At 39.8% G+C, this 15,337-nt stretch overlaps 1 protein-coding gene across 2 annotated transcripts in view; it reads right to left on the bottom strand.

Annotated features, from left to right (window-relative positions):
* nova2 (NOVA alternative splicing regulator 2) overlaps nucleotides 1-15,337 on the bottom strand; it is an 87,900-nt gene that overhangs the window by 57,224 nt on the left and 15,339 nt on the right. For both annotated transcript variants that reach the window (XM_072391930.1, XM_072391931.1), the window contains one exon: nucleotides 11,573-11,716. In XM_072391930.1, the coding sequence (XP_072248031.1) occupies nucleotides 11,573-11,716 (144 nt within the window). The remainder of the gene's footprint in view (nucleotides 1-11,572; nucleotides 11,717-15,337) is intronic.

Here is a 15,337-nt window from a genome sequence, read left to right as displayed (position 1 = left end):
CACATATGGAGGTCTCTGGTATCCTCTCAATGTAATCAGATTTACTCTCCAAAATTCAGTCACAGAAACTAGAAGTAAAACTCTCTTTAGGACTGGACAATATGAAACTTTTACAGTTTCATATTGTACAACTCTACAAAGAATCATATCCTTCTTAAGCAAATAAAGAAAAATGAAATACAAATATGTAAATGTGGAGCTCAGTCTTCAAATTCATTTTCAAGCAGTTCATTTGCTCTACTCTAGTTGTCATTATTCTATAAACTTGTTAAGCCAGTTTATAAAGTTTGCAAAAACTAAAATGGCACAGAAAATAGTGACTTATGTTTTAATTTTGTAACTTTGGCTCTCAGTTCGAGTGTTTGCGATTTAACTCCATAAGAAACAATGTGCTATGATTTCTGGTAGTGATTACAACCCAAACTCCGTTGGAGCTTTTACCTCAGACATGCGTTACAGTAAAAACATCATTCAAAGACTAAACCAGTCATGAGAAGTTGGACTTTTGCTAAATGAATTTGTATATTTTATATCTTTAATGGTTTATTTGCTGTCACAGTTTAAATTTGATGAATTTTGTGGATTTTTCCATGAAATGTTCAGGTCTGAGTGCAGTGATGTCACACACTTTAACCCTCTCATTTATTCTAAAAAAATATTTTTCTTTTAAACCACTTTCTTGCTCACAATTTCTCCTCTAATTCTCCTCTAATTCTATTCTCTTTGTCTTCTTTTAGCCGTTGTGATAGGCCTTAAATCTTTTCTCTCAAATCTCTCCAGAGCAGAGGTTGCACCCACCCAAACTCCAATTCTCACCCATTAGAATCAAGCTCTGACTTTTCTCTTAATATTTCAAGGTAAGGGGTTTCTTTCAGCTGCCATGAAACCTGTATAATACACAGCAGATTAATTTTTTAAAAATCCAGTCTGTGTCTACCTCAACATTCTGTCACTCACAGTTAAAACATCTTTTCCACAGAACATGTAGTTTTTTAAGTGGACTATTCGTTTGAGGCTCTTTTTCTCGACTTCCTCCCTGTCTGCACAGGAGTGGAAAAAAGGTGGGAAACACAATAGCAACCAGTGACTCATCAGGTCCATCTCTTTTAGTAAAATATTCCAACATGGCTGCCCCATTGGCTGTTCATAAGCTCAGAACTTATGAAACAGGAACAGTAGGAGAGAGGTCAAAGTCCAAAATCATCAAAAAGAAAGGCACAAAGGTTTAAGTCAGTGTGTATTTCTACGCACAGTACAGTTTTATTCTGTAGCCAGTGTGCATCAAAGTCTGACTGTTGACTGTGACTTTGAGCTGGTTGACAGAGCTGTGTGTCAGCGTGGTATTAACACTGCTCGGGTTGGGGGATCTCATTCTGCATGAGTTCATGTTCATTCTGCCAGAGTTCAGGGTTCAGCTCCCAGCGGAGCCTCTGAACACAGAAACACACTCAGGAAAGCACTTTAGAGGGAAGCAATGAGCGTCCACCGCTTTTAATTTGACCTTTACAGCAACTGAGCTCCTCTGCTCCAAACTGTGTCTGTTTCAGGGGAAAAGCTAAAGGCTGTCTTTCAATATTTCTGAAACACAGCAGGTCATCTAAAACAGGATTTTATAAAGAAGTACTAAAATGTCAGTTTTACAAAGCTTTTCAAAAGAGAGAAGCTGAAATCATATATCAAATGAAAGATGTTATCCCAGGAAACAATAACATGCCAACAATACAGCGTGTTCTCTGCAGAGATAACAGCAGACATTTAAATGGTTACTTTTTTAATATCCTAAAGCTTCAGTCATCCTTTTCAATCGTATCTCATGACAGAACGACTGTACAACCACCTTTAATCCATGCTGACCTGATGCAACACATCTAAAAAAGCATCAACATGAGGACCAAGTCAACAGTTTACCAAAAAAAAGCTGGTTTAACTTCTCAACTAGTTTTCGGTTCATGTTTCTTTATTCTTTAGAGGCAGAGGAATAAAAGGCTTGAATGGAGGCTTTTGAAAATGACCCCTGCATTGTAATGGGTTAAATAAAAGCTGCAGCAGTTTAAAATTACAGTACATTAAAAACCACTAACTAAACTGAAACATTTGAGACTTATGGAAGCCTGAGTTGAGCCGCGCCGTAGCTCCGGCTAAGTGCTGGCATATGATTGTCTGTCTGTCAGCCTGAACGGCACTGACTGGTACAGACGCATTACTCAGCCTGTCTGCCTGCCGGCTGACGTCACGCACAAACAAATAGCTTCAGGTCGCTGTATGAACTCAGCCCCAAGGTGAAGATAAACCAGAAAACCTGCAGTCCATTGTTCTGCACCAACAAATTCGCTGCAAAACACCAGGAACCTTTCAGGTTGTTTACAAGAATTCTGAGAGTTGTTTTTTTTTAATTGTAGCCTGCATTAATTATGAAGATTAGTTAACATTGTTATAATGAAAATGTCTCAGTTTTATACAAGTGAGAAACTCTCATGTTGCAGCTAAAATCCCATCATAGACGCAGTGAGGGGTTTAAAGTTTGGCTGAGCTCTGATCCACTGACTGCAGTCACTTTTCAGCAGTAATTTGACAAATTCAGACAGAACCAAGGCAGGAATCTAATTTAGTTGAAAATCATCTTGTTATAACTGATAAACGGCAGACATTTATAATGAATAAGTCACTTAATGAAGAAGGGAAACAGATAATAAACAGGAAATCCATTACAGCTTCACATGCGTGTGTTTGTGTGATATGTAATATTGCAGTTTTCCATTTCTGAGTCTGAGAGCTTAGAGCTGCATAAGAGGCTTTGAGTGCTGAAATGAGGGATGTTGATAGAGGCTGGATGGAGCTTGTGTGTGTGTCAGGTGTTCTGTCAGCTCATGTGGCATTTTACGACAGATGTGTGTTGGTTTTGTGTGTTTGTGTGTGTGCACAAGGGATATTAAATGCTGCAAAATGCAATCATGGTGTGGGATTAAAGACCAAGCTCTAAAATGGTGGCAGAGGACAAACAGAGGAGATATAGTGAGTCTGAGGTAGAGTTTACAGTGAGCTCAGACAAAATTCAGAGTTTGTCATATTTGGATTATTTGTTTTCATTTCAATAAAGTCAAATCTATGCTGAGAACCCTGGTACTATCATAGCGTGGATGAATAATCCACTAAATTCAGGGTTCTTCTCTTTTCCTGTGACTCAGTGGAGATGCAGTGTTTTCACAGCTACTAATGAGAAACTAATCGGTTCTGTTTTCTCTGCAGTTGTGAGTCAAATAAGACCATGTGGTCCCGGTCCTTCAGGGCGTCTCATTAACCATCGTTTTCAGTTCAGCTCAGGCTCATTGAAGTGGCTAAGGCGCGATGATGTCACTGTTGCAGGAATGTGACACAAATGGATGCAGATATCATGTTCTTTTAGTTCAAACTGTTGTTTTTCATCGCATTTCGATATTTGATTTGATTAATGTTCATGTTACTGAGTGAAAGGTGAAGTTTTTAAATACAAATCATCTCCAGGCGGACTCTACTGGATGTTTTGGGGACTTGTCATCCAATGAGGTCAGAGATGTTGGCAGGCGACTTGCAAAACAAATCTGGTTCTAGTTCCTTTCAGCTCAGCAGCGCACTTCAGTTTTACAAAGAAAAATCAATTCAAAAAGGTTTAAAGGGATTTTCACTGCTAATTGTTTTTTGGAAAAACAAGTTTCAGCTGCACTAAAATCACATTTATCTCTAAACCTCAATTCCCCATTTAACCTTTTTTAAACTAATTTGTGGTACTTGTATCTGCAAGATTACATTCTAACTTTAAACAAGCACCACCGCGGTTTGTTGAGGATGATCAGCTTTTTTCCTGCCTCCCAACAAATTAGTCTTTAAATAAAAAAAAGCCCAGCCAACTTTTCTTTTAACGTCTCTCTGCTGTAACACCTAAAGTGCTGCCATAAAACTGCAAGGGGACACAGAGACGCTTCGCTGGCATGAATACTAACTTATTTCCATCCTTAAGTTTGTCTTCATGGCTTTGACTCTGCGTCTGACCAGAGGTCAATATCTCAGCGGAGAGAAGAGGAGAGGAGGAGGGAAGCAGGTCGATTCTAATTATAAAACAGGTGTCGCAAATGAATATTTTATGCGAAGCTGCAGCGGCTCTATCTGTTCTCTGGTCGAACAGATCTGTTCAAGAGCTGCAGCTGCACAAGTTTTATCTCAACAGTCTACAAGTTGAAGAGAGATCCTTTACTTTTATTCCATTTAATTGAGGAATATTTTACCTGTTAATAATATCCAAGACTTATTTTATCTTAAATCAAATAGAGTTTCACTCTAATTCCACTACTAAGCTAATGACTAAGAGCACCAACACAACATACACAACATATATACTTTATTTGAGCTGTTAGGAGGTACAGCAGAAAATCTAAATTAGGACGACGTCAGAAGCCTGAAGAAGACGGTGTTTAATTTTTATGATTAGTGGAGAACTCGGCTTCAGATATTTAGGCCTCAGTAAGTGGCTGCAGTTGCCCTGCAGGTGCTCCCGTTGTATAATTATCCATCCCTGCATCATTGATGACTAAACCACACATTTAAGATGGGTATTTACAGGTAATTAATGCTTTTTTAAATCCGTAATTAGCTGGTGAGTCAGCACCACCTGAACCACTGAGACATTTCAAAGCAAAAAGTTTCCGTAATTAACACAAAACTCGAGTGGTCATCTTACCCTAACAACGAATGCGAATGGTTGGATTTTCCATAATTTTCCTGCTGATTGCAGTTGAAACAGTGCCGTTATAAAATACTGTAACGTCCTTCTGTTTTTCGGATTGCTCAGGAGAGACTGAGAGCCAGACAGAGGGAGGCTATATTTGGAGGCGGCACTGCCTTGTACTGTATGGGTATGTAATAAATCTGTTGTGCCATAATAGTGAATGGTGGGTTGCATAGATCTGTGTGTGTGTGTGTGTGTGTGTGTGTGTTAGTGTGGATGAATGGTTGCCTGTCTCGTCCCCCAGCGCTGCGGCTCCCTGCTAATTGGTTGTCTTCTTAAGTGCTGCTGCTGCACTATTCTCCAGATGGGATGCAGGGAGAGATGGCGGAGGAAGAGGAGGGAGAGGAAGGACAAGGAGAGGAGGAGGGCGACATGACTGATGGGTGAGATAGGGCCAAATCGAAAGATGCGTGAATAAAAAAGGGAAGGAAGGAGTGAGAGGAGATGGAGGGTGTGATATACGAGTGGAGGAATGTAGGCTGAAGAAGGAGAACAGGGTTGGACAAGGTCGTGTATGAAAATGCTGTTTATGTCCAGGCTTTAAAAAGCATAGTTCTTCTGTTTGAAGCATCCAATCAGTCTGTTAACATGAACTAAAAGAGCAGAAATCAATAAACATCGAAATGCATGTACTTCCCTGTATTTCATATTAATTTAATTAGCGTTTTCATCCTGTTGTGTTGATTGAATTTTTTATTTCAGTCTTTATTTTCAGTTTGTTTTCACCTTCTTTTTCTGCTGCAAATTCTACATTTATATCAGGCAGCAATTAAAGCTTGAATTTAGAAAATATATATATATATATATAAATATATATTGTTGCATTTAATGTAAAACTGGAATTTTGTTGAGTTCAGTTTTGTTTTGTTATAATCTTTCAACAGCTTCTAATCTTCAAGGTTCAGCTGGAGACGTCTCTCAGGTCTTTCTGCTCTGCAAAGCTGCCAAACACTGTTTGAATTCTGTGTTGAAGCGGCTCCGTAAGAGCCCGAGGTGTTTCATCTTTTTTTAAACTGATGATCTCTTTTTTTTTTTTTGGAAAATGGCACATTTGTTTACAGCTGTGTTGAAACGTTCACTTCAGCTTCTGCTTTTGAAGATATATGGTTACAAGTGTAAACGTTTGTGTAAAATAACAAACAAATAAATGAATAGATTCATATATAAAGGCATACAAATACTAATGTAAGAACCAGGCAATAACCTGGCAGTAAGAGTTTGGATATCAGGGTAATAACATAATTAAATCTGAAAATTAAAGTAATAAGGGACCAAAAACCAAGAGTAAAAATAGGTAAACAAATGTAAAGACAAAACTACAGTATTTTATATTAGTATGAAAACATTTTGTAATGAATATGACAGAAAAATAGCGATGTTGATGTAAATATGGTAAAAGCCTAATAATGAGGTAAAATAGATATATAATTTTCATATTATAGGCTACAATCTTGCATGAAATAAGTCAAAACTGGTTATTACCATATTACAGTACTGTTGTTTCATGTAATTCGGCAGAAATGAGATATTTACTGCTGCAGCCTGCTACCTGGAAACAGTAGTTTCTGTTTGATAATCATGAATGAAGGCTTGGTGGCGGATCTGATGTTTCTGTTGGCCACACTTAAAAAAGATGGGCCGAGTACATGTCCGTGCATTGCACCAGCCACTCACTGTTGGCTACTGTTTGAGATTTGAGCCTTTGAATATCACTGGCAAATCGCTCTTTGTTCAAGCACTTTATGTACTTCAAATAAAACAAAGAAAATAATATAAGAAAAGAAATCATGTTAACGACTGAGAGCCTTCTGAGTTCAAATGGAGCTGCTTTCCAGTCCATTTTGCATTGTTGCATTTATGCCTCGTCGTAAATACCAGTTTCATCAAGCCACCGGTGATTGACAGGAGCACTTCAGGGGTCAGTTGGTTTTCAGCAGAGATGGATGTCAGGTCTGCAAACTAATAAACTAACTGTATCTATTCAGTTTTGTGTTAATATCCCATTAAAGTAGCGGTTATCAAAGTGTGTGCCTCTTAATGAAGACTCCAAACAGTTTAAGGGGAGGCTCATTGAGTGAAAGTGAAGAAATGTTAGTTCTTTATATCTTAAATGTTTATGATATGGTTGAAACTAATGAGTACTCTGGATAAGTAAAGTAGTCTGGGTATGTCACGCAGCTATATGTGGTTAACTCTCTGTTCGAGGAGGCTCACTGGATCAGACTCTGAACTGAATGAAACGAAACATTATCAGGGATAAAGATTACCTGGAAACACTTGCTGAATTGTACCGAAAATATTTAAATGTTTTACTCCATTCTTTGAATTGGTTTCCTCGTTATTACTGATTTTTTTTGGCACCCTGTTACCTTGTAAAATTATTTTTTGTCTATTAATACCCTGATTGTTACTGCCAAGCTATTTCCTGGTTATTACTTTGGTGAAGCTAATTATCACAGCTCCTTTGTTTAACTTTTCCCATATTGGTACAAATCTGAAAAATAAAGTGCTGTTGGGTTGTTGTTTTTTTTGTGCAGCACAATGAGATGAAATTCCCAAACCTCGGGTGACCCCCTCGGTTGTCCTTTGTGTGTGTGTGTGTGTGTGTGCGAAGAAAGGAGGAGGAGGAGGAATGAGGGGTGACCGATGTCCTCCATGGAGAATGAGGAGAGGAATGAGACACTTTGGCCAAGACACAGCAGTAACTCTCAGCTCTGTTCATCAAACTGGGCCTGTTATTTCCAACACACACACTCACACAGACGGGCCCTTGCAGCAGGTGGGCCTTTTGATTTGTCACCCAGGAAGAACCGTGTCTCATTTGCATACAGATGCCCCCTTCAGAGCAGAGGAAGGGTTCATGTACATGCACACACACACACAGCACGCACACACAGCTCCTTCTGTCGTCCCCTCCAGACTGAAGCCCAGACAACCCTCTCTTTCTTTCTTTTTCTCTCACTTGTCTCTTCCTCCCTCCTCATCTTCACCTCTTCTGGGCTTTGCCCCAAGAAATTACAAGCCTTGTTTGTGTGTTTGTGTATACATATGTGTAGGTGTTTGTGTCTGGTGTCTGTGCATCTGTGTGGATAAATATTTTTGTAGATTTACATGAACGTCCTCTGTGCAAATGTGCCGACTTGATTTGGATTTATGCTCTGATGTAAGTTACTTCTCTTGCTCGTCTCTTTGCATTTACAGTGTTGTGAATCAATGCTGTTGCATGTGTGTATCCATGCTTGTGTGTCTTTGAGGCTCTTGAACCCTGCATCTGTTCTCGCTGGCAGAGCTTTCAGGAGACTCGTGTGCTGATGTCAAACAACGGCGGCTTGTTTGCGGACCTCAACACTGAACCGATACACAAATTCAAACACTCTTAAAGACGCACACACAAAGACAGCAAAAATGAGAGCTGATCTTCAAACCAAATAAACACTCTGAGACCTCAGTGGAGTTTAAAGTAGAGGCCGGGGGGAGGAAGCTGCTGCAGCTGGGCTACGCAGACGACAGGATGATGTGGAAGGAAGCTTTACAGGAAAATTATTCGAGTCAGTGGTAATTGTTATTTACGCAATGCATCATGTCAAAAATCATGTCTCAGCCAAGAATTTAACATGTTTCACTGAATTCAAATAAAAAATCGAAGAACTGGAACTAAATCTGTGCCTGTGCTTTCTCCCCCTTCTTCTTAAATCAGGAGAAAAGGTTTTCAAGCAAACCAGCATCTTTAAAAAGCTGTGTCTGGAATTGATTGTTGATTTTTTTTCATTATAATTCCTTTTTATTTATTTGAATTTCATTCAAAAAGCTTAGTCTCTGGAAATTTGAGGATCTTGGTAAAAAAACTGGAAGCTACACAAACCAATATAAGTATGAAAAAAAAATGGCTAAATTAGATCAGTGAATCCGCAAAACTCTATGACAACACTGGAAAGTCGCTGGAGGTTTAACTTGATGCAGGACTGCTTGGCACCATTTCCGATGCTTTGTTTCACAGTGAGCATGTGACAGTAATTTTACCTCTGAAGGCTATTTTGCTTTTTGCAGGGACCCTGTTGCTTGTGAATATTATTTTAGACAGAAAAATATGCATCGTAGTAATAGATTTGGGTCATATGAACATGTTTTACAACAACAATAATAATTCTGCTGCCTGCCAACCTTCCACTGGTAATCACAGCTAAACTGGAGGCTGTTCAATTTAAACCCAACACGCAGTTTGTGGTCTTAAGAAGTGGAAACAGAAGGAGTCAAAACAAAAAAATACTATGTATTTTTAATTTGAGAGGATATTCATAATTAACAATGATGTGTGTGCAAAGAAGCAACAAATCTGTATAATTTAAAACCTTCCTGGTCAATTTATTTGATGTTTTCCAATAATATCAACTCCTGGCAACTGATGCATAAACTATTTGTTGTGGTTATAGTTGGAAATCTGTAAGCTTTTAGCTGAGGTCAAAGAAGGATGTTGTGTTTTCAGAGTTTAACTGAACCAATATCTTTCCTCTTGCTTAGTGTGTACATCTACATCCAACCTCACTGCTTCATATGAGAAAGCCAGGTGCTGCTAATCAAAATAATTGTATTAACTGATCATCATCAAGTGTGAGCTCCTCTATAAAAGCAGAAGTTTTGTCAGTTTGCTGCTCTGCAGCATTCAGGTGTGTGTTAACACGGTGCCAAGGGGGAAAGACATAAGCAATGATCTTAGAGAAGCAACTGTTGCTGCCCATCAATCTGGGAAGGGTTATAAGGCCATTTCCAAACTATCTGGAGCCCATTATTCTACAGAGAGAAAGATTATTCACAAGTGGAAAACATTCAGGACAGCTGTCAATCTTCCCAGGAGTGGACGTCCCAGCAAGTTCACCCCAAGGTGAAAAAGCCCAGAGCTACATCTCAGACTCTACAGGCCTCAGTTAGCATGTTAAAAGTTAAAGGTCATGACAGCACAGTTAGAAAAAGACTGAACAAGGATGGCTTGTTTGGAATGGCTGCAGGAGAAAGCCTCTTCTCTCTAAAAAGAACATGGCAGCACAGCTTAGGTTTGCAAAGCTGCATCTGAACAAAGCTCAAGACTTCTGGAACAATGTCCTTTGGACAGACCAGAGCAAAGTGGAGATGTTTGGTCATAATGCACAGCAGCACGTTTGGAGGAAACCAAACACAGCATATCAGCACAAACACCTCATACCAGCTGTCAAGCACGGTGGTGGAGGGCTGATGATCTGGGCTGGTTCTGCAGCCACAGGACCTGGGCACCTGGCAGTCATTGAGTCCACCATGAACTCCTCTGGATACCAAAGTATTCTAGAGTCAAATGTGAGGCCATCTGTCCCACAGCTAAAGCTGGGCTGAAACTGGCTCATCAACAGGACAATGATCCCAAACACAGCAGCAGATCTATAGCAGAATGTGTGAAAAAGAAAAGAATCAAGGTGTTGCAATGGTCCAGTCAGAGTCCAGACCTCAGCCTGACTGAAATGCTGTGGTGGGACCTTAAGAGAGCTGTGCAGAAACCAATGCTGCAAACCTCAATGAGCTGAAGCAACGCTGGAGAGAAGAGTGGCCGAGATTCCTCCACAACCATGAGAGAGACTGATAACGTCCCACAGGAAACCATTACTGCAGCTCACTGCTGCTGAAGCTGCTGCTGCAAGCTGCTGGATCAGGGGTTCACTTAGTTTTTCACACACTGCTTCCGTGTTGTTTTTTTTTGCTCAGTAAATAATAACACAGTGTAATATATCATGTGTTGTTGCTCATCTGAGGCTGTATTTGCCTCATTTTTTAACAGGGAAAGGATCTGATTATGTTTTATGTCCTAATACAATTAAAATCTGAAAAACGTAATGATGGTTTACTTGCCTAATAACAGGCAAGGTTGCTTTTTCCTGCATTTCAAAACAAACAAACCTTTAAATTACAGGAGAACATTTCAAACAGAACTACATACAAACATTTAGACGCACCCCCGCCTCACCGCTGCAGCCACATGTCACATCAGGGCAGCATTAGGAGTTTAGACAAATACAATTTCATCCCGATCCTTTAATCCTGATCACCGCAGGACACTTTTGTGAGTGTGTGCATGTGTGGCCTGGTTAAGGCCCAAATGTCCCTGAGGATTCAAAAACTCTCGCACAATGACGACACACATATGGACAGCACAGACTTTATAATTCTATAAATCTATCTCACAGCATTGATACGAGACTCATCGCCAACGGCAGCACATGACAACCAGCAGCATGTCGGCTGCTCTAATCTGTGATAAAACTCATCCAGGCGCAAGTCTAAAACAGCATTTTGCTGTGTGTACACGCAGCAACGCACGTGTGTGTGCGTGTCTTTCTGGATGAGGGTTTTAACATTATGAAAAATTGATGGATGAAGACTAAAGTAATGAAATGCCTCCTTAATGGCTCACAACACTTTGTACTGATCCATCTGTTCATCCCGATACACTCCCTCCACTTCCTTTATGAGGATGGATGGATGAACGAGTCAGTACAAATCAAGGAGCTTTATATTTATCTAACCATCCATCCATCCATCCATGAACAACTCATTTAATTTTATCTTGCATATGATAGCTGGATGCATGCAGAAAACTTTACAAAATGTCCAGCGTCTCCTTTTTTATTGAAAAGAATGGGTCATTATTTTAAATCATTCATGAAACTGAGAATGAAAATTATATCAACAGCAAATTTGACTGTTTAAAAATATGTCAGGATTCTCATTTCTTTATTTTCCCAGCCTCATCCATCCATACATCCATACATCCATCCTGTTATGGCGCCTTACCGGGGTAGAAGTCTTTGGATTTGGACAGTTTGATGGTGGCTCCAGTCTCTTTCTGCAGCTGAACGATGGTCTGACCTCCCTTCCCGATGATTGAACCCGCCGCATAGCTGGGAATCAAAACCTTCAGGAAGTACTCGCCTTCCTCTGCAGCAGGAAACAGGAAACAGGAAGTCAGAGAGAGAGCTTGTGCAGTTCATGTTGTTTTCATACAAGTAAAACTGAGAAGGAAAATTTCACAAAAAGATAAAGAGTGCATTCTCAGTCTTTTTTAACCTTTGTCCTCATGCATGCCTTGTGTTTGTGTTTTGATTTGATTTTCTTAGAGGTGGAAAAATACAGGGGAAAAAAATCAGTAAGGGGCAAATCTTGTTTGAATAAATGTAAACTGTGAAGTGGAAGGAAAGTGTTTGTCAGTAATCACAGCCTGACAGAACAGATGTGAAACTCCGCTGCTTCACTACGCCAGGATAGAAGGATTTGTCTCTCTTTTCGTCTTCCCCTTTTGCTCCCTCTCAGCCAACCATCCATGGTTTCCCAAAGCTGCATAAATCCACCCAATCACATCAAATGATGACTCTTGTTCATGACAACTAATTATTTCCATAATCTGATGATCCCCTGTCCGAGTTATCTCCCCCTTTCTCTGCACGTCCATTTGTGGAAGCCTCTAAACACTCTCTCCAGATTGGTATGATCTAATTTCAGCGAACGGCTTGAGGAATCTGGTCCTCGTCATCGTCTTGGCACAAGGGGAGAGAGCTGAGGAATATGCTGCACACCGGATTTGCTATTGAAGATAATCAGATTCAAACAATGGTTGTGGATGCGAAGCCTCGTGAATACATACCACCACATGCCTGCCATGACGCATACTCATGTGTGTTGATAGTCGGTGCCGATAAGCTCACACAAACAAACCAAAAGCAGGCAAGGTCAGAACCAAATATTCTATTATTTATATATTTCATCATGCTGACTTGGAGCTGCACATTCACTCAGAAATACAGTGTGAAGGCTCAGCAAACTGCAATCAGAGTTTTTTTTATGAAAAAAATGTCTTATCAGGCTGAAGGCTGGAAAGGAGGTGGCCTTGCAAAGGGAGAAGTCCAGAAACTAAAATGTGCCAAAATGAAAACTACTTGTGCCAGACCTAATTTTAGAGCCACTCCTCGCTTCTTTGCTCCTTCTTTCTCCTTCCTCAGACTCACACATATCAGGATTTTTCTCTGCTCTTATTTTCATTTGGGAGGACAGTGTCCCTTTCTTTATTCCACAAAGCTCCTCCAGATAAGCGAAACCTAGAGACGAAATGTGCCAGAATCACTAACATGCGTGAAAGAAACTCTGAAACACACAAAACATTGTCCTGATCACAAATACGTGAGTTAAATTGGAAATGGACAGTTCTGATCCAGTCATCCTGTATCATCAGTGCGTAATGTGAACTTAACAGCCCATCCAGCTTAGTACACATGAACAAAAGAGATGCGGTTTACTGAAGTAAATCATGAACAAAACCAACATGTGACAGACCCTCTGTGACTGTCTGGGAAAATGTTAGATTTGCATGTGAGTTGAAAACAAGCTCATTTACAGAAGCCCTGAACAAGGTCTGACATTTTCATGGTAATGTGTTTGTCTGCCCGACTCTGCCTGGATCATTTGTGTTTTAGTTTTAAGTGGAAAATTACTAACTAACGTATAAGGGCCACAAAGCAAAAGAGAAAATCAGTCCCTGATGGAGATGCAGTGAGAGAGAAATTTGCAGGGTCTCTGTGCAGAAACTTAAAGTCAGGTGGTTCTTCTCTACATGTTCCTCCCTTGTCTCTACCCACATTTTAATAAAGGCCCAGAAGAAAAAAAACACAGAAGGATTTACAGGGCTTTGTTTGCATAGTGATAACATCAATGTGTTGTAGGTTAACTAAAAAAAACAGCACCACTTCACATTCAGACCTCTTTTTTTGTGTGTTTCTAGTCTTTTCGTGGTTTAACTATTCAGTCTTTTGGTTCTATGTTCTCAGTTTGCTTAGTTTATCCTCCATGGTTTCAGTCCTGTGCTCAGATCTGGTCATTATTCTTAGTATCCTCAGTTTCCCCGTCCGGTTCTCAGCTCCATTTCCACACCTGTCTGCTATTCGATCAATCACTTCCTCATAAGTTTTCCTCGGTTTGTTGAAGGAAACATGTTTGTAATTTCCTGGTAGGATTTAGGCAGAGCTACTTGATAACATTGTGGTTAAGACGAAAAACATTCTGCCAGCGTCACCTTAACGGAAGCTATTTTAACACTTCACATGCAGGGGATCTCACAACCTCTAGATGTTGCATATTTTTATAGTATTTTCTAAGGTCGTTCTTGCGTGCACAAACCAACAACCTATGAGATTAATTTTGAGAGGACAGTGGGTCACTATGTGTAATCCTTGGTCCACAACACAAAAAGTAGCAGTTTCATAAAAAATAAATACAATTTGTGGACTCCAAGCTCATTATATGTCTCCATCTTAATTATAACAGAATATGTAGTTACAGGCTGGCATCATGTAACATGAACACAGCCCCGTTAAGAACATCAGACTATTTCAAACTACTTTACCATTACTCTGCCTTTGACTTACTATGTCTTGGACATGTGGACAAGCGCAACACATTCGCAGATACGAATAATAAACTAGAAATTTGTAAGGGCGAATCTTAACAAATGTCAGGGAGATGGAAATATTTGTTTTTTTCATGTAGCATAAAAGGGTCAAATTCATTTTATTTGGATGTCTGATGGGAAAATATTACATATCCAAAATGTCCAATAATTTTAACCACACGTCTAAAAGTTTTACATAACACCTTTTAACCTTTAAAATCACTTTTCACTGAATAATCAGCAATAAGACAAAGTAAATTACGGTAAAAACTCATGATCCCACCACTCTGTCTTCAGCTTTCATGTCTGCAAAGATTTAGCTCCCTTGCATTTCTACAGAAATCCGTTTCTAACCAGTTTCTAACATGATTTATGAATGTTACATCTCTTTAAACTGCCTCTGATCCAATGTGTCGCCGACCCCCTTCCCTCGCAGCATTCCATATATTTGGTAATCCGGGACACATAACCTCTGGAGGCAGATTAAAATAGGATTACTGTTCGGGACACATTTTCTCACAAGGGCGCGGCACCTTGTAACTCTGCTTTATTCAAAGGAACAACTGAAGGCGTACGAGCTCGTGAACATTATATACTACAGTATCCTGCATTCATTTGAGGTGTAAAGACAAGATTCGAGCAAATACCTTTTAATAGCTCTAAGTCCCATCAAATGCCTGGAACACAAATCAACAGTGGAACCGAGGTGTTTGTGACACCTCACTATAAATACATTTAATTAGTGAAAGGCTCCGCACGCCCACACAGGTGGTTTCAGTCATGCTGGCTCTTCAGGTCTCTTGATAGGAACAGTCGGTGAAAAGATATTGAGCTCCTAAAAATCTGTACACAAGACAAAAATGTAAAAGAAGTAAGTCCCTCTTGAACAGGTGCAATAAAATTATCAGGAGGGAGAGAAACGTGTTAACCAGGCCAAAGACTTCCTGTTCTGATCATCATACGATGCCTCAAGATCCTAAATATTCTTTCAACACCACTGGTGATGCAATATAATCTCATAACAATAACTTTGTCACCCATCTTGCACCCACACAGACGTTTTCCCTCGTTTTGGATAATTCGATCACAACTCCTTCCACAGCCGTGAGCATTTGGATAAA

The sequence above is a fragment of the Leuresthes tenuis genome, unplaced genomic scaffold, assembly GCF_036924035.1.
Source record: "Leuresthes tenuis unplaced genomic scaffold, fLeuTen1.0.hap1 SCAF_9, whole genome shotgun sequence".
NCBI lineage: Eukaryota > Metazoa > Chordata > Actinopteri > Atheriniformes > Atherinopsidae > Leuresthes > Leuresthes tenuis.
Note: the sequence above shows the minus strand (reverse complement) of the source record. Positions and strands in the feature narration are given on the sequence as shown.